Genomic DNA, 20,457 nt, shown 5'->3' on the forward strand with positions numbered 1-20,457 from the left:
CGAACGTGGGAACGCGCTGACGTACAAGATGAACGACGAGCCAAGAAAAAGGAAGTTCAATAGCCAGTGTGGTTCCTTCTGCTTGATTCCGAGCATGCGTGAACTTCTGTGTGTCGGACTTGTGTACACACGACCGGAAATTCTGACAACAACGTTTTGTTGGCGGAAAAATTGAGAACCTGCTAGCCAACATTTGTTGGTGGAAAGTCTGACAACAAATGTTCGATGGAGCATACACACGGTTGGACTTTCAGCCAACAAGCTCACATCCAACATTTGTTGACGGAAAATCCAATCGTGTGTACGGGGCATTATGCAGCTTACACACGACCGGACTTTCCGGCAGAAAAGGTCCGACAGTCTTCCCGGCGGACTTTCGTTGGACTTCAAAACGAATGGACTTGCCCACACACGAACGGACTAAAGTTCATTTTGAACGTGATGACGTAAGACGGGACTAGAAAAGGAAGTTCAATAGCCAGTAGCTAATAACTGCCCTTGCGTCGTATTTGGTCCGACGGACCAACATACAGATGAACGGTTTTCCCGATATGAATTAAGTCCGTCGGACAGATTTGAAACATGTTCCATTCTAGGTCCGTCTGAATTTTTTAAAGAAAAACAATCAAACTATCCAACACACGATCGGACTATCCGTTGGACCTATTCTGCCGTAAAGTCCGGCCGTGTGTACGCGGCATTAGTATAGGTTTCCTAAAGCAAGAATCAAAAACATGCACTGCAGAAACTAAAGCCCCGTACACATGGGCCGAACGTCGGAAGACAACGGCTGGTTCCAAAAATATAAATAAACAGCCAACATTCTACCGACCTGTGTATGTCGGTCTGTCCTAAGTGAAAAAACAATGGCAGAGAACGCTGATCGGAGTGTTCTGGCGGGAGCGCCGCCCCCCTGTCAAAACACAACAGCTCAGCAGGGGAGATCGCTGAACTAACCTCACATGGTTAGTACACCGGAGCTGTCAGGTTTGTTTTGTACAATAGGAAAAAAAAAAGTAATAGTGTGTAATAGGCTTAAGGCAGATAAATGTTTTAAAAATAAGTGTCTGGCTAATGCCTAGTACACACAATTAGAATATCGCACGAATCTTCTTGTTAGAAAAAAAAGAATATCGCACGAATGATCGCCATTTTTTTTTTGCATGCTAGTCTCACATCGAAAACCAATAGGTTATTAAAGTTAGGAAAATTCCTGTACTACAGAATACAACTTCAGGAATTATGTAATATTTCGTATTGTATTGTATTCTTTCGTTTCCGAACATGCATGGCCTTGGTCACACGATTGGACAAATACTATATCAATTACACGAAAATCCATTGTTCTGTCATCGTACGAGGAAAATGTTCGGAAAATTTTGCATGAACTGTTGTGATCGTCTTTTGAAAGCTGTGTACTAATGATCAGATTATCGTATGATCGCTCCAAAAGCATTTTTTTTCATCTTTTTTTTTTTTTTTTTATTGTGTGTACTAGGCATTAGGCATACCCAGACACCATAGGGGACAGTGAAAAATGTCTCTATTATTCTCTATGGAATAGCCATAATGTCTCCTTGCAGGTACAGGTCGTTGCATGTCGCAAGTTACATATTTCTTTACACCTTAGCATAATAAATTATAACACACAGCTGGTCACAATATTAATAAATGACCATAACAAAGCTGGTCACAATATTAAATGACTAGTCACAATAACTAATATCCATACTGTATACTAGTTCCAAGCTATGATTAACTTTTTTTTATAGCGGCTACCACAGAATGTTTTTTTTTCTGATTTATACAATGAGGTGCAAAATGGTAAATGTTAGTAATAGCAACCAGATTTCGTGCATAGTTTAAAAGATAAAAAGTGACAGGTGGCGACTTTTGCACCAGCTTTTGTAAATCATTTCCATTGCACTACACTGCGCATCTGGGTGTAGATCCCATTCCACCTCATAAATGTATCTATCTGGTTTAATGAGAGAAAATAATCGCAAGTAGTAATGCCAACTAGGGTAAGGGACGAAGTTACCAGATGCTGCTGTAACTTGAGCCTGGGTTCACACTATAACCCGCTGCGGAACGCACAGGAGCGTTGTGCGTCCCTGTTCCATGTTTCAGGGATGAATCAGGGCCGATTCTATGCCCTCTATGCCCTGAAACTGAGCCAAAGACGCACACATTTTTTCTGCAGAGCGCTCCACAGCCGCCCCGGAGATATGTGAACCGGCTCCATAGGGAGCCAGTCACATTCTCCTACTATGCGAATTAGATGCGGAGAAACGCACATCTAATTCGCATAGGTGTGATTGGGGGCTAAAATACCAACACAAAATGACAGAATTTGGTAGCACAATAGTTTGAGGCATTATCCATTCTTTTCATATTAGTAATTGCTATTAAGATAAGATTTATTGTCATTGTAAAACAGATCACAATGAAATTACATTACATTTCTACTCCACACATTATTCATACATCACAATTTTCAACCATGCATTTACCACATAGGATTTAATTATACCCAAAAGTGTATAATATATATAAAATCTATTTCATAAACCTCCCCACTTATCTAGGGTTGCAAAGATTATGAAGAAATATAAACACTTACCAGCTCGAAGCTCTGAGAGCATCTCAAATGTTTGATGCAAATTTCTCCGAACTATATCCACCGGGTCATTCAGAAGGTGTGAAAGTGGAATAATAAGGTCACTTTTTAAGATACCTTCCCTGAAATGTGGAATATAAAACTGAGAATCACAAAAAAAACAGAGAATCTATATAACCTTAGCCTGTTTAGTTGCCTTTATGTTACAGTGGTCCCATACAATAAGTAAGAAGAAACGGCTGCACTCCAAGATGATGAATAATGCCCTATACACGCGGTCGGACTTTCCGACGGAAAATGTGCGATCAGATTGTGTTGTCGGAAAATCCAATCGTGTGTGTGCTCCATCTGACTTTTTCAGTCGGAATTTCTGACACACAAAGTTTGAGAGCTAGGTCTAAAATTTTCCAAGAACAAAATCCGATCGTTTAAATTCCGATCGTGTGTAGACAATTCCGATGGACAAAGTGCCACGAATGCTCAGAATAAATTATGAGAAGAAAGCTATTGGCTACTGGCTCGTTTATAGTCCCGTTGTACGTGTTCTACGTCACCTCGTTCTGAACGATTGGATTTTCCGACAACTTTGTGCGACCATGTGTATGCTAGACAAGTTTGGGCCAAACTCCATCAGAAAAAAATCGGACGGATTTTGTCGTCGGAAAGTCCGACCATGTTTACAGGGAATATGAGTCCTTTATTAATCCAACAAGTGACACACCACAGGAAAAACGACAATCAAGGCATCAAGGCAGACATGTTTCACACGGTATCATGTGCTTAATCATTGGCAATGATTAAGCACATGATACTATGTGAAACATGTCTGCCTTGATTGTCCTTTATATGTTCTGCAGCACTTATTGTATATAGGGAAAAAACAAGGAACACCGCTCCGGTGGGTGAATCCAGATAAATGAATGAGTAAAGTGAATTGAAGGACTCGTCTCAAGGGTGCTAGCCACGGCTCGCCCGCAGTAACAAACTGCAAAAAGGAAGAAACCGCTGCACTCCAAGATGATGAATATGTGTCTTTTATGAATCCATCCAAGTGACAAACCACAGGAAAAACAACAATCAAGGCAGACATGTTTCACATAGTATCATGTGCTTAACTAGTTGCTGACCGCCGGCCGTCAAATGACGGCCAGGCGGCGCACCTATTGTGGCGGGAGGCCGTCATATGACGGCCTCCCGTTTAAACAGGGAATGCGCGCGATCGTGCGCACGCATCCCTGTTTCTTCGGTGGCGGCGTGTCACGGAGACACCGCTCGCCACCGAAGGGGGTGAACAGCCATTCGTTATGGCTGTTTACCACGTGATCGGCCGTGATGAAGTCACGGTCGATCACAGATGGTCACACCCCAAACGTGCACGGCGCATGCGGGAACACTGTTTGTCACCGACGCTGGTAAACAGCCATTGGCCGGCTGTTTACCCACGTGATCGGCTGTGATCCTTTCACAGCCGATCACAAAAATGTAAACAAACTGCGGTAACGGGTTCTCCTCCTCACACACCGATCGTGTGTGAGGAGGAGATTGCGGTAACATCTCGTTACCGCATACAGTGTACACCAATCATACTGATTGCCCCCCCCCAATAAAGAGGACCTGTCACCACCCCTCATAGTACCTGTCAATCACAGTCCATCAGAGTACCTGTCACAGTCCATCAGAGTATTTGAGTACCTGTCACAGCACATCTGAGTACCTGTCACAGCCCATCAGAGTACCTGTCAGCCCATCAGAGTACCCGAGTACCTGTCACAGCCCATCTGAGTACCCGAGTACCTGTCACAGTTCATCTGAGTACCCGAGTACCTGTCACAGCCCATCAGAGTACCCGAGTACCTGTCACGGCACATCAGAGTACCCGAGTACCTCTCACGGCACATCAGAGTACCCGAGTACCTGTCACGGCACATCAGGGTACCCGAGTACCTGTCATGGCACATCAGGGTACCCAAGTACCTGTCACGGCACATCAGGGTACCCGAGTACCTGTCATGGCCCATCAGGGTACCCGAGTACCTGTCACGGCCCATCAGGGTACCCGAGTACCTGTCACGGCCCATCAGGGTACCCGAGTACCTGTCACGGCCCATCAGGGTACCCGAGTACCTGTCACAGTCCATTAGAGTACCGAGTACCTGTCACAGTCCATTAGAGTACCGAGTACCTGTCACAGTCCATCAGGGTACCCGAGTACCTGTCACAGCCCATCTGAGTACCCGAGTACCTGTTCCAGTCCATCTGTGTACCAGAGTACCTGTCACAGTCCATCTGAGTACCCGAGTACCTGTCACAGTCCATATGAGTACCTGTCACCGCCCTTCAGAGTACCCAAATACCAGTCACCAAACCATCAGAGTACCTGTCACCAGGCCATCAGAGTACCCGAGTACCTGTCACCAGGCCATCAGAGTACCCGAGTACCTGTCACCAGGCCATCAGAGTACCCGAGTACCTGTCACCAGGCCATCAGAGTACCCGAGTACCTGCCACCAGGCCATCAGAGTACCCGAGTACCTGTCACCAGACCATCAGAGTACCCGAGTACCTGTCACCAGACCATCAGAGTACCCGAGTACCTATCACCAGACCATCAGAGTACCCGAGTACCTGTCACCAGACCATCAGAGTACCCGAGTACCTGTCACCAGACCATCAGAGTACCCGAGTACCTGTCACCAGACCATCAGAGTACCCGAGTACCTGTCACCAGACCATCAGAGTACCCGAGTACCTGTCACCAGGCCATCAGAGTACCCAAATACCTGTCACCAGGCCATCAGAGTACCCGAGTACCTGTCACCAGGCCATCAGAGTACCCGAGTACCTGTCACCAGGCCATCAGAGTAACCGAGTACCTATCTCCAGCCCATGTCTCATAGAATATACGTTGGGGTGTTTGCTTTCCAAAATGGGGTCATTTTGTGGGTAATTTCACTGTCCTGGTGGTCCAGGACCTTCAAAAGTGTGATGGGTAGGAATGAAATGAGATGTGTCATTTATGCTCCTAGAACGCCTGAACGTACTACTTCAATGTTCGGCCTCTCTCTGTGGCCAGGCTGTGTAAAAGTCCTACACATGTGGTATCGCCATACTCGGGAGGAGTAGCAGAATGTATTTTGGGGTGTAATTTTTGCTATATACATGCTATGTGTTAGAAATATCTTATAAATTGACAATTTTGTGTAAAAAAAAAATGCGTTTTAATTTTTTTCCACATATTCCAAAAACTTCTGGAAAAAAATGAACCGTTCAAAAGACTCATTATGCCTCACAGATTATACGTTGGGGTGTTTGCTTTCCAAAATGGGGTAATTTTATGGGAAATTCCATTGTCCTGGTACTCCAGGGCCTTCAAAAGTGTAATAGGTGGTTGAGAAATGAGATGCGTAATTTTTGCTCGTAGAACGTCTGAAGGTACTACATCAATGTTAGTGCTCTGCATGTGGCCAGGCTGTGTAAAAGTCCTACACATGTGGTATCGCCGTACTCGGGAAGAGTAGCAGAATGTATTTTGGGGTGTAATTTGTTGTATGCATATGCTGTGTGTGAGAAATAACCTGATAATATGACAATTTAGTAAAAATAAATTAAAAAAAATAAAAAATCTTCATTTTGCAAAGAATTGTGGGAAAAAATGACAACTTAAAAAAACTCACCATGCTACTTACTTAATACCTTGGGATGTCTACTTTGTAAAAAGGGGTCATTTGGGGGGTATTTGTACTTTCCTGACTTGTTAGTGTCTCAAGAAATGAGGTACACCTGATGTACTGAAGGCCTGATCAGAAATGATCAATTTTCAGTGATTGGCACCATAGTTTGTAGACTCTATAACTTTCACAAGGACCAAATAATATATACTAATGTGGGTTATTTTTACCAAAGATATGTAGCAGTATAAATTTTGGCCAAAATTTATGAAGAAAAATTACTAATTAGCAAAAATTTATGACAGAAACGAAGAAAAAGGCATTTTTTTCACAAAATTTACGTTTTATTTTATTTATAGCACAAAAAATAAAAAACCCACTAGTGATTAAATACCACTAAAAGAAAGCTCTATTTGTGTGGAAAAAAGGACGCAAGTTTCATATGGATACAGTGTAGGATGACTGAGTAATTGTCATTCAAACTGTGAAAGCGCTGAAAGCTGAAAATTGGTCTGGTCAGGAAGGGGGTGTAACTGCACTGTATTGAGGTGGTTAATCATTGCCAATGATTAAGCACATGATACCGTGTGAAACATGTCTGCCTTGATGCCTTGATTGTTGTTTTTCCTGTGGTTTGTCACTTGGATGGATTCATAAAAGACACATATTCATCATCTTGGAGTGCAGCGGTTTCTTCCTTTTTGCAGTTTGTTACTGCGGGCGAGCCGTGGCTAACACCCTTGAGACGAGTCCTTCAATTCATTTTACTCATTCATTTATCTGGATTCACCCACCTGAGCGGTGTTCCTTGTTTTTTCCCTATATACAATAAGTGCTGCAGAACATATAAAGGACAAACATAGTGTAATGATGTACAGATGGTTTATTATGAATAGTAACCATACTAAAATTACCAACACATTGGATAAGGAAACATGCATCTTCAAAAAAGGCTTTTGTCAAACCATTTGCTGCTATGGTGTCAGCATAGTAGGCATGCTATTCAAGCAAAGTTACAATAGAAAAATGGATTAACATCAAGCAGGAATCCAACACGAGGTCACGCTGTCACTAAAAATTCAGAGGTGCAGAATGAACTTATAGTTTAGTCCATAGGGGGCACATGGGCACCGCCCCCCCCCCCAAGCTGTTTAAAAAAAATAATTAAAAAATTGTCACTTCACGAGTGACCAGGCGCCGGACACGCGGCAGTCTATGAGAAGCTTCCCAGCCTGCAATCAGCTGCTTGCAGGCTAGGAAGCTGATTGGCCCATGTTTAGGGTGTGGTTGGGGCACATGCAATGTGCCCGCAAACTCCCCCACTCTACTGTGATTTGTCAGTATGGCATAGTAACTGGTTAGGATTGGCGCGGCGGGGACCGGTGGGCGGTACTTTTATCGTCACTGTAGAGTTGGAGTCGACTGGGACCAGAGGAGAGGACAGTGGTCAGTGCTATTTCGTCACTCCCGGGTCACTCATTATATATCACACATGGGGACCAGTGTATATATAATGTACGGGGAGTCAGTATACATATAAAAAATTCAGTGTATATAAAATATATGGGGTAATTGATGGGGATGGTGTATATATAATATATGGGGGGTTGTGTATATAATTTATGGGGGGTAGTGTATATAATATATGGGGGGTAGTGTGTATATAATATATGGGGGTTAGTGTATATAATTTATAGGGGTAGTGTGTTTATAATATATGGGGGGTAGTGTATATAATTGATGGGGGGTAGTGTGTATATAATATATGGGGGTTAGTGTATATATAATATATGGGGGCAGTGTGTATATAATATATGGGGGGTAGTGTATATATATATAATATATGGGGGTAGTGTGTATATAATATATGGGGGTTAGTGTGTACATAATATATGGGGGTTAGTGTATATATGATATATGGGGGTTATTGTATATCATTTATGGGGGTTAGTTTATATAATATATGGGGGGTGGTGTATATAATTTATGGGAGTAGTGTATGTATAATATATGGGGGGTAGTGTATATAATTTATGGGGGTAGTGTGTATATAATTTATGGGGGATAGTGTATATAATGTATGGGGGTTAGTGCATATAATATATGGGGGCTAGTGTTTATATAATATATAGGGGTTAATGTATATATAATATATGGGGGCTAGTGTATACAGTGGCTGCATTTGATGGGACACAGTGGCTGCATTTTATGGGGCACAGTGGCTGCATTTTATGGGGCACAGTGGCTGCCTTTGATAGGGCACAGTGGCTGCATTTGATGGGGCACAGTGGCTGCATTTGATGGGTACAGTGGCTTCATTTTATGTAGCATAGCGGCTGAAATTGATGGGGACAGTGGCTGCAATTGATGGGCACAGTGGCTTCATTTTATGGGGCATAGCGGCTGAAATTGATGGGGACAGTGGCTGCAATTGATGGGCACAGTGGCTTCATTTTATGGGGCATAGTGGCTGAAATTGATAGGGACAGTGGCTGAAATTGATGGGCACAGTGGCTTCATTTTATGGGGCATAGGGGCATAGTGCCTGAAATTGATAGGGACAGTGGCTGCAATTAATGGGAACAGTGGCTTCATTTTATGGGGCATATTGGCTGCATTTTTTGGGCACAGTGGCTGCAATTGATGGCACAGTGAGGCTGCAATTGATGGGGTTTTTTACAGTATTTTTCTGAATTTTTCAGTTTGTTTGCACCCCAAAAAAATTTGGAGCACCAGTCATCACTGGTTTGTAAGTATACTGTGCCTCCACTGTATTTAAATACAGAACAGGCTATAACTCGCCCTACAAATGTATTTCCTGTCACACATTGTTTGCCTCCACAGCCCCACTCAATGTCACTCTGAATCGCCCAAGAAGCATCTTTCATCTGAATTTCCCCCATATTTATCTAGTTCTGAAAGAATACAGTGCTCAGAACACTTCCCTGAGGGGCGTACAGTCTACCTCCCCCACCACACTCATACATATATAGTATAAACACACAAATTAGGATTGATTTATCAGTAGTACATTTTGAGCTATGGAAGGAACCAGGAACACCCAGAGATAACCCACCCAAACACAGCAAGAACTCACAAACTGCATGTACTGTATATGGTATCTAGTGGTAACAGAACAGAGGATCCCAGTGTTGTAAAGCAAGCATGCTAACCACTAAACCACCATGCTCTTTTCTTAAGCCTCATACACACGGTCGGACTTTGTACAAACTTTTCCGTGGACTTTTGTACAAAGGGCGTGGTCCACAAGTTTGTATTGCATACACACGGTCGGACTTTTTGACAACAAACACGAACGTAGTGACGTCACAACGTACTGACGCCACTTCAAAAGAGGACGTTCAATGACTCCAGCGCCACCTTTGGTCAACTTCTGTATTGTAGTCTGATCTTTTGCATTGGTTCTGAGCATGCGTGTTTGTACCTTGTACAAAAGTCCGATGCTTTTGTGTACACACGGTCGGACTTTGCTCCATCAGACTTTTGTTGCCAGAAAGTTTGTCCGTTCGCACAGCCAACAAAAGTCCGATGAAAACAGAAAAAGTTTGTCCGATGGAGCGTACACACAGTCGGATGTTGCTCCAAAACAGCTAATTTGCATGTTTGTTGTCAAAAAGTCCGACCGTGTGTACGGGCCTTCACTCTGTTTGATTCCTTTTGCAGAATGAAAGTAATAAACCCAGGCTCAGCAAGCACAAAACAGACAGAGAATACCCAAAAAAGACAGTACATCTGTTTAAATATCCAAAGGACATTTTCTGATGTTCTCTATTAGTCCAGCTGCTATGAAAATGCTTGTCAGGATAAAACGAAAAACATTCTGAGTACTTGGCTGTTCCTAATTGTTTTTTTTGTTTTGTTTTTTAGGGTGGGTCCAACAAGGTATATATATGATGACACTGACCTATACCTATATCTATACACTGACCTATACTTAAGAACCTTTGGAAGAGGCTTATCCCACATATGGCAGATTCAGTTATTAACAGGCGTATAGATTGCTTTATCACATTATCCACCTGACAATCCCTCTAAACCATTGAAGGAAATCTGCACTTACCAATTACCCTGATATATGATAGGCTTAGGCAGATTTGGCTTAATGAAAAAGTAAAAGCCTGGTTGCAGTTCTGTTTTCAACACTAACCAAGTTAAATTAGTTGCGATACCTTGTAGGAAAGGACAGAGCTTCCTGTTTAATGTTAGTGGAGGATTCTTGTTCACATGCAGCTTTACAAGGCGCATGCATCACTTCATTCTCTGCTCTCCTTCAAAACTTTCCACTTACCATTTCATAGCTATCAGAAACTGAGGCCGACACAGGGGCGGACTGACCATTGGGCCACTCGGGCCCTGCCCAAGGGCTCCATGCCACTAGAGGGCCCCATCAGGGTTGCCAGCCTCAGTAAAACCAGGGACAGTATGTAAAAATGTGTGATTTTTTTGACATCTGTTTCTGAAATGTCCCTTACCGACATCCTTTTTGTCTTAAAATCCAGAGATTATAGCTGCCCCACCTCTCCAGTACCTTCTCAGCCAATAGAAACATGTCTGTGTATACTGTGTGATTGTATACTGTGTGTGTGTGTGTGTGTTTGTGTATACTGTGAGGCCCCATAATCTTCTATTGCCCGGGGGGCCCCATGAGTTGCCAGTCCACCCCTGGGCCGACATTCCCCCCATGCTACCTGCTGTAACTAAAACGTAATAAAAGCAGCTTCACTTTCAGAGTTGCATAGTTGATAGCCCGTTAAGCCCTTGTACACACGGTAGGAGATTCCGACGGAATGTGTCCTATCGGAGCGGTTTGTCGGATAATCCGACTGTGTGTGGTATGCATCAGAATGTTTCCGTCGGAATATCCGTCGGACCCAATTTTCCAACTTGTTGGAAATATTTTCCGACAAACTGGTCCGATAGGACATACTCCGATCATGTGTAGAGAATTTTGATTGGACAAAGTGCCACGCATGCTCAGATCAAATTCCTACATCAAAGCTATTGGCTACTAGCCTGAATGTAGTCCCATCGTAACGAAATTACGTCATCAGGTTCTGAAAGATCGGATTTTTCGACAACTTAGTCCGACCGTGTGTATGCAACAGTTTCGGACAAGATCCGACGGACAAAATCCGACGGATTTGGTTGTCGAAATCTCCGACTGTGTGTACAGGGGCTTAGACATATATGGTGGGATGCCCAAACACATTTGGTACCGCACCTATCAGATAAATTATACTATACTAAATAGACCTCTCCGAAAAACCCATCAAAGCTCTTATGAATAAAAAAAAAAACAGTTGAATGCACCAATTTAATTTGGTTACTTCCACCTTTACTGCCACAGAGCAGACAATCGCCAGGTCTTGGAAAAAGCCAATTATTCCTTTTGAGGAACTTAGGTCTCATATGAACCATTGCATGACATATGAGAAAATGGTGGGTACCTTGAAGGATAAGCTACCTAAATTTCATAAAATCTGGGATCCTTTGATTACATACAACCTACTGGCAGATTTTAATTGCAAGCTTCTCCAGATGTAATCATTTGTCTTTGTGCCCTTGGTGTTCTAGGTGTACCCCCTCTTTCTTTTACCTGTTCTTCTTGCCCTGATTTCCTCTAGATTCCCAAGTTATTTACCATAGAAGCTATTCTGCTTTTTTTTACCCACTTTCCATTCAATCCAGGGATTGAACATCCAGGAATGCTATTTTTAGTCCACATCTAAGCTAAAATAGATTACTTTTCTGTACTATCTTGACTATGGCCCTGGTAGGTCCCTGTTACGCAATGTCGATCAGATGGTAATATGAAGGTTTTGTATTATCCCTTTTTATTTGCTTGTAAATATTCTTTGAAACCTCAATTAAAATTATTGAAACGTAAAGTTATAATTCTTACCATGTGTCTGGCTAATCAATGTCACCTCCTCTCATGGTGATAGGTGAGTATATGGCTGCCATTTTAAGTTCTTAGTACAGGGGGACAAGCATACCAGAAGTGAATTTCTGACTTGAGGTCTATTTTAAATGTTAAGCTCTCCTCCTATGTTGCTCCTTCTGCTGTCATACTAAGTACTCTACATACAGTACATCTCCACCATTGCCCTTCTTCCTGGACCCTTGACCGGACCTTCCGGCAGACTAGGTCCGACGGAATCAGTCGGTCGGACAATCTGATCATGTGTGGGCTAATCCGATCGTTTTTCACATAAAAAATCAGACGGACCTAGAAATAGAACACGTTTCAAATCTGTCCGATGGACTCAATTGCTATCGGGAAAACTGTTCGTCTGTATGCTGATCCGACGGACCAAATACGACGCAAGGGAAGCTATTGGCTACTGGCTATTGAACTTCCTTTTTTAGTCCCGTCTTATGTCATCACGTTCAAAATGAATGGACTTTTGAACTGACTTAGTCCGTTCATGTGTGCGCAAGTCCGTTCGTTCTGAAGGTCCGTCGGAACTCTGCCGAAAGTCCGTTGGGAAGACTGTCGGACCTGGTATGCCGGAAAGTCTGGTCTTGTGTATGCGGCATAACTCTCCACTCCCTCTTGCTACTCTGTGCTAACTTCTCCAGGTGATTTTTTTTTTTACCCTAATGCACCCACCTTTGCTGTGCCTACTCTTTTTTCCATTGTTTTCCATCCAAACTTCTCAAAGCCTTTGTTAGATCCCCTTAGCAATTCAACTTTCTCCAACAATAAGAATGCAGAACAATTTCCAATCTTCCAACACAAGATGTCAGTACATCTGCTGAAGGCCCTGTCAGATGAATGACAGGACAGAGCGAACTTCATTTATATCAAAACTATTTTTCTATGACAGTGCCTGGCTGCACTAGTGGAGCCAGAGTCTTGAATCCAAAAGAAATGTTGCTTCAGATTTCATTCATATGCTGTTGTCCTGTTAGCTCTAATCTCTGCTTTTTCCTTCTAAAGCCGCGTACACACGGGCGGACTGTCTGGCCTACTTAGTCCGCCGAAACACATTTCAGCGGACAGTCCGCTCGTGTGTGGGCTTCAGCGGACTTTTTCAGCGTGCAGTCTGGCGGACTAAGTATTTCGGAATGTTGGAAATACTGTTACTTTTGAAATGAGCGGACTTTTCCCGCCCGGAGAAAAGTCTGCTCATTTCGAGCGGGTATCCAGGTAGGCGGGGCCCGCGACGGAGACGTCGCTGGCCCCGCCGCCTGGTATGGACTTAAAGGGGAACCCCAACGCCGAAAAAAATCGGCGTGGGGGTCCCCCCCAAGTCCACAACAGACCCTTGTCCGAGCACGCTACCCGGCCGGCCAGGAAAGGGGGGCGAGCGAGCCATTCACTTGTAAAATAAAAGTACCAAAAAAAACACAACACAGGGTTAAAATATTTTATTGCACAGCTCCGGGGGTCTTCCGTCTTCGGGGGTCTTCTCGCCGGACTCCTCCGCTATCTTCTTGTAGCTCTTTTGCTAGCGGAGGAGTCCGGCTTTCTTCCTCGCCGCCGGCCTCTTCTCCCGACTTCGGGGGTCTTGTCCCCCTCTTCGGTTCTTCTGCCGGGCCACCGCGCCTTCTTATAGCTCTTTTACGGTCTTCTGTCGCCGCCGCCTTCCGTTCTTCTTCTTCTTCTTCTTCTTCTCCTCCAGGAGATGTTGCCTCGACGCTCTCTCCGGCCGGAATGCCAGGGACGTGCTCCGCTGCCACTTATATAGGGACAATGGGGCGGTGTCACATGGCTTTATGTCACATGGGTTGGTCACATGGGTTGATGTCACATGGGGACTATGACATCGTAAGGGGGCGGGGTCACCATGTGACCAACCCATGTGACATAAAGCCATGTGACACCGCCCCATTGTCCCTATATAAGTGGCAGCGGAGCGCGTCCCTGGCATTCCGGCCGGAGAGAGCGTTGAGGCAACATCTCCTGGAGAAGAAGAAGAAGAACGGAAGGCGGCGGCGACGGCGACGGCGGCGACAGAAGACCGGGCCACCACCTGTAAAAGAGCTATAAGAAGGCGCGGTGGCCCAGCAGAAGAACCGAAGAGGGGGACAAGACCCCCGAAGTCGGGAGAAGAGGCCGACGGCGAGGAAGAAAGCCGGACTCCTCCGCTAGCAAAAGAGCTACAAGAAGATAGCGGAGGAGTCCGGCGAGAAGACCCCCGAAGACGGAAGACCCCCCGAGCTGTGCAATAAAATATTTTAACCCTGTGTTGTGTTTTTTTTGGTACTTTTATTTTACAGGTGAATGGGTAGGGGTACATTGTACCCCATACTCATTCACATAGGGTGGGGGGCCGGTATCCGGGGGCCCCCTTATTAAAGGGGGCTCCCGGATTCCGATAAGCCCCCCGCCCGCAGACCCCGACAACCAACGGCCAGGGTTGTCGGGAAGAGGCCCTTGTCCTCATCAACATGGGGACAAGGTGCTTTGGGTGGGGGGGCCGTGCGGCCCCCCCTTCCCCAAGGCACCCCCCCATGTTGAAGGCACGCGGCCTGGTACGGCTCAGAAGAGGGGGCGCTCGCTCGCCCCCCTTTCCTGGCCGGCCAGGTAGCGTGCTCGGACAAGGGTCTGTTGTGGACTTGGGGGGGACCCCCACGCCGATTTTTTTCGGCGTTGGGGTTCCCCTTTAAGTCCATACCAGGCGGCGGGGTCAGCGACGTCTCCTCCGCGTGTGTGGGCGAGTCCGTTCATTTCAAAAGTAGGGCGGATAGTATGGCGGACTTAGTCCGCCGTATTAGTCCGCTCAAAAAGTGCCGTGTGTGGGCAAGTCCGTTCATTCGAAAGTATGACGGACTGTCCGTCGGATTGTCTGACGGACTAAGTTGGCCAGACAGTCCGCCACGTGTGTACGCGGCTTAAGCCATGCTCCTTGTATTTCAAAAAGGGGCCAATTGGTGCAGTTTGCTGCTCTCAAACATTTGTTGGTGGAAATTCCGACAACAAATGTTCTATGGAGCATACACAGGGTGGAACTTTGCGATAACAAGCTCACATCCAACATTTGTTATCGGAAAATCATATCGTGTGTACAGGGCATAAGAATGGCCCAGTCAAAGTCCAGACCTAAATCCAATTGAGAATCTGTGATAAGGCTTGAAAATTTCTGTTAACAGACACTCCTTATCCAATCTGACAGAGCTTGAGGTATTTGGGAAAGAAGAATGGGCAAAAATCTCACTCTGCAAAGCTGGTACAGACACACCCAAAAAGACTTGCAGCTGTAATTGCAGCAAAAGGTGTTTTTTTAACATTTATCATTATCCTTTGACTTCACAATTATGTGCCATTTTGTGTTGGTCTAGCACTTAAAATCCCTATATAATAAATTTAAGTTTTTTTGGTTGTAACATAACAAAATGTGGAAAATGTCAAGGGGTATGAATACTTTTTCTAGGCACTATACATGAGTGCTTTTTGAATTTAGCAGATTTGCACTACAGTCCATTTAAAATGGTTTCCTATGTAACACGTTCTGTAGTGCAAATCTGCAAAATACAAAAAGCACTAAAAATGCATAGGTGTGAATCCAGCCTGATTGCCTACATCCACAATGTGATTACACTGCTTCCACTTTCTCTCCCCTCTCCTGGTGATAATCTGCTTCCACAGACTGCTTTCTCCTCTCTGCTGTTTGTGATCATCTCCTAATGCCATTTGTTTGTCCTCATGTCCATGTCCTGGTCCCTAGTACTGCACCCCTATGATTTTAATGCCTCTGTCCCAGCACTCCCTCTACATGTTCCTGCTAAAAAACCCCAATGTGTTCATCCTATACCCATTTCCTATGTCCTGCCTTTGCCACACATTGTCCCCTCTCTTCTGCATCGCCTTGATGCAGATGAATGAATGCACAAATTAGATTGCCATGCTTGCTTTTCTTCCCTTGCCCACCTTCAGCTCCAGTTCCCTGTCTTCACCAAAAGATCCTGTCCCTGCTACTATTACCGTGTTTCCTCCGAAAATAAGACCTACCCCAAAAATAAGACCTAGCGTTATTTTCCAGGAAGGCTGCAATATAAGCTACCCCAAAAATAAGCCCTAGTTTAAAAAGCTTGAAAAATCCTTTAATATAATCTATTAGAGTAGTATATAATGTACAATGTGTGTGTTTCTGTAATATAATTGTGGAGAAGAGAGCTCCGGCAGGTCACAGAAGTGCAGAGCGGCGCTATAACGAAGGCATTTGGCACAATTATATTACAGATTGTACATTATATACTACTGGAATAGAGTGGATTATAGGATTTTACAAGCATTTTAACTCAGTTCACACTGGGGATTCCTTTCAGGCAAGGAGAGAGAGGGGGAGAGAAGACAGCACATTACACGGTAAGACCTACCCCGAAAATAAGCCCTAATGTGTCTATTGTTGCCAAAATTAATATAAGACCCAGGCTTATTTTCAGGGGAAACACTGTAGTTTCCTTCCTCCCCACCATTAAGGCTTGGATCACATATGTCTAGGCATGTTTTCCTTGCAGTGTTTTAAGGGAGTACGCCCCGTTTAGTTTAATGGTTCAGGTGTAATTCAGGTGCAAATTTTATACAGTGTGTGACACTTGAATTTGCACCTGAACTGGACTGAAAAATGTACAGGACTCTTTTTAAAAACGGACTGCGGGTGGCCCGGACATATGTGGACCGGCTCCATAGAAAGCCGGTTTGGTTCACATGTAATGCAAATCAGATGCAGTTCAAAACGCATCAATTTCACATATATGTGAACCGAGCCTTACTGTCATATCAACTACACCTTTGGGTCGTGTTCTCCACACCACTTCAGTATCAACTGCCATTCCCTGCTCCATCCTCAAATTTTCCCCTTCCCCTTCACCAACAGGTCTTTTCCCCATCACTATCTATGCAACTTTTGTCTCCCATGCTACCACTTGAAAGTTTGGAAAGTAGATTTGACCATGTGCATAGCTGTCCAAGATCACAACCAGGTGCCCTGCAAATCTTTTATATGTACAAACAACACGAAAGCTATACAGTTATGATACACATTCATTTTAAAGGGAGATATACCGACTTATTTCCATTTTACCAAGATACAGTATCACACAAAGGTCACTAACCTTCCAATATTATGACCAGCCATGATGTGGAAAACTTCTGTTGTCTTTTGTCTTACGGTGGAGTCTTCATCATACAGCAAGGTTTTCAGGCTGTCCATGAAACCTGTTTAAGAATACATATACCGTAAAAAAAAAATACATAGGAGACTATTAACCAAGCAATAAGCGATTATTGATTGGTTTGCGTAAAAGTTATAGCGTTTACAAAATAGGGGACAGTTTTATGGTATTTTTATTAATAATAATTTTTTTTACTAGTAATGGCGGTGATCAGCGATTTTTATTGTGACTGCGACATTATGGCGGACACATCGGACTTTTTTGACACATTTTTGGGACCATTGTCATTTATACAGCAATCACTGCTATATAAATGCAGTGATTCCTGTGTAAATGACACTGGCAGTGAAGGGGTTAACCAGTGGGTGGCAGTGTAGGGGTTAAGTGTTCCTAGGGGCGTGTTACTAACTGTTGGGGGCTGGGCTTTAATTTAGTTAACAATGATGTCTGCTCCAATCACATGGAGCAGAGATCAGCATCACTAGTTGCTAGGCAGAACGGGGGAAATGCTGTTTACAACGGCATTTCCTTTTTCAGCTGCCCCGTGAGATGATCGCGGGTATGCCCACAGCGATCAAGTCCACGGGACCCGCGACCAGACTCACGGGGGTCCCGACCAGCACCCAAGCGTGCCGCCGCCGGCACGCTCGCGATGGCAGGGCGGCAAATTTAAAGGGACGTACAGGTACGCCCATTTGCCTGCCCGTGCCATTCTGCCGACGTACATCGGCGTGCGCTGGTCGGGACCCGGTTAAACCCAAAAAAATCTGCTGGAGAGATTACATGTTTCCTGCGGCCAGTGAACAAACTAGAAACCCTGGCCAGGATAATGAAAGCATGGGCTGATCTGGACACTCAAAGCCCCACTAGAAAAAACGGAACAAAACATATGCTTATGCCGCATACACACAACCGGACTTTCTGGCAGACTAGGCCCGACGGTCTTGCTGATGGATTTTCGACTGAGTTCCAACAGACTTTTCAAATGAATGGACTTGGATACACACAATCACACCAAAGTCCGACGGATAACATACGTGATGACATACGACCGGACTAGAATAAGAAAGTTCATAGCCAGTAGCTAATAGCTGCCCTAGCGTTGGTTTTTGTCCGTCGGACTAGCACACAGACGAACGGATTTCTCGATAGGAACTGGGTCCGGTGGAGTTCCGGCAGAAAAATTTGAAACATGTTCTATTTATAAAGTCCGTCAGATTTTTAGACAGCAAAGGTCCGATGAAGCCCACACATGATCGAATTGTCCAGTGGATTCGTTCCGTCGGACCTTTGCTGTCGAAAACGTCTGGTCATGTGTACGCGGCATAAGTATGACCCACAGTGGGGACAGACACCAGAATGAGTTCTGCCCTTTCCCACCTCTGTATAAAAAAAAATTTGGGCTGGAGTGGGCTTGAAAACAATAACTAAAATATGAAACAACCTTGTAAAATGTGAAAGTCATATCAAAAATTATTTTCAAAAAAAAGCTGCAATAATAACTCAGAACACATCCTCACTGGAAATACACTATACTTCATATGCACACGAAAATACACTATACTACCTAAACTTTACCATATAAATTATATACATATCATCTCATCTATCGCAAATCCAAAAAAGGGTGTTTATTCCACAATGAACATATAAAGAATCCGTTATAGTATTGATGATGGATCTATGCATGTAACAACCAAAAGTTAGAAAAGAACTTGACTTGGATCACAAACAGCATTAATTACACTCTCGTTCAAGGAAAGTCTTAGTTGGTATATTATTATTATTATAATACAGGATTTATATAGCGCCAACAGTTTGCACAGTACTTTACAAAATGAGGGCAGACAGTACACTTACAATACAAATCAATACAGGAGGGATCAGAGGGCCCTGCTCGTTAGAGTTTACAATCTAGAAGGGAGGGTCAAGTGGAAACAAAAGATCATAACTGTGGGGGATGAGCTGATGGAGAAAATGAAAATACAGTTGTTAGGTGTGGGTAGGGTAGACTTCTCTGAAGAGAAGGGTTTTCAGGGATCGTGTAAAAGCTAATAGAGTAGGAGATTAGCGGACAGATTGGGGTAAGGAATTCCATAGGATTGGAGAGGCTTTGGAAAAGTCCTGTAGGCAAGCATGGGAGGAGGTGACGAGGGAACTAGAGAGCAGGAGGTCTTGAGAAGAACGAAGAGAACGAGTAGGTTGGTATTTAGAGACTAGGCTAGTAAAGTAGCTGGGGGCTATATTGTGGATGGCTTTGTAAGTAGTTGTTAGTATTTTGAATTTAATTCTTTGGCTGAGCGGAAGCCAGTGGAGGGATTGACAGAGAGGAGTAGCAGACAGAGCAATTGGTAAGGTGGATGAGTCTGGCAGCAGCATTCATGATGGATTGAAGAGGTGATAGACTATGTAGGGGTAAGCCAATGAGAAGGGAGTTGGAGTAGTGGAGGCTGGATATGACCAGCGAGTGAATTAAGAGGTTTGTTGTGTCATTGGTTAGAAAGGGATGTATTTTGGAGATGTTGTGGAGCTTGAGGCGGCAGGATTTGGATAGTGATTGGACGTGGTGCTTAAAGGAGAGTTCAGAGTCCAGGACTACACCTAGAACCTTGGCATGTGGGGATGTGCCATCGATTTTGACAGAGAGATCAGGGGAATTGGCATATGGGTATATGGTATGAGTTCAACTGTCCCTCATTTTTAATTAATATCCTTCTTTACCATTGGGCTAGATTTATTCTTCTATTTAACAGGCCAAAGACATTGGCCTGTTATGAACAAAATCAACAAAATCAGTAGGATTATAAAACCAATGTATACAATCTTTTCATTGTGGAGCTTTATTCCAGTTTAAACAATATTGTCAGCAGATTTTTTTCTGCATTAAAGTAAAACTTTAGTCAGAAAATGAAGTCCAGCTAGATTACTTCAGGCTGGCCTTTTTTGCAGGTATAGCTATGTAAAACATTAAAAATAAGCGCCTATACTGATTAAAATCCAGTAATACACTGTCTCAACCTGCTC

The 20,457-nt window shown here is 44.0% G+C and overlaps 1 protein-coding gene across 2 annotated transcripts in view; it reads right to left on the reverse strand.

Annotated features, from left to right (window-relative positions):
* The window catches only part of RSPH14 (radial spoke head 14 homolog), a 362,664-nt gene that overhangs the window by 323,136 nt on the left and 19,071 nt on the right, over positions 1-20,457 (reverse strand). For both annotated transcript variants that reach the window (XM_077461530.1, XM_077461529.1), the window contains exons 3-4: positions 17,374-17,476; positions 2,624-2,742 (exon numbers count right to left, since the gene is read on the reverse strand). In XM_077461530.1, the coding sequence (XP_077317656.1) occupies positions 2,624-2,742; positions 17,374-17,476 (222 nt within the window). The remainder of the gene's footprint in view (positions 1-2,623; positions 2,743-17,373; positions 17,477-20,457) is intronic.

Source organism: Lithobates pipiens, unplaced genomic scaffold (assembly GCF_037356315.1).
Source record: "Lithobates pipiens isolate NorthernLeopardFrog02 unplaced genomic scaffold, aLitPip1_a1.2 Scaffold_3, whole genome shotgun sequence".
Classification (NCBI taxonomy): domain Eukaryota; kingdom Metazoa; phylum Chordata; class Amphibia; order Anura; family Ranidae; genus Lithobates; species Lithobates pipiens.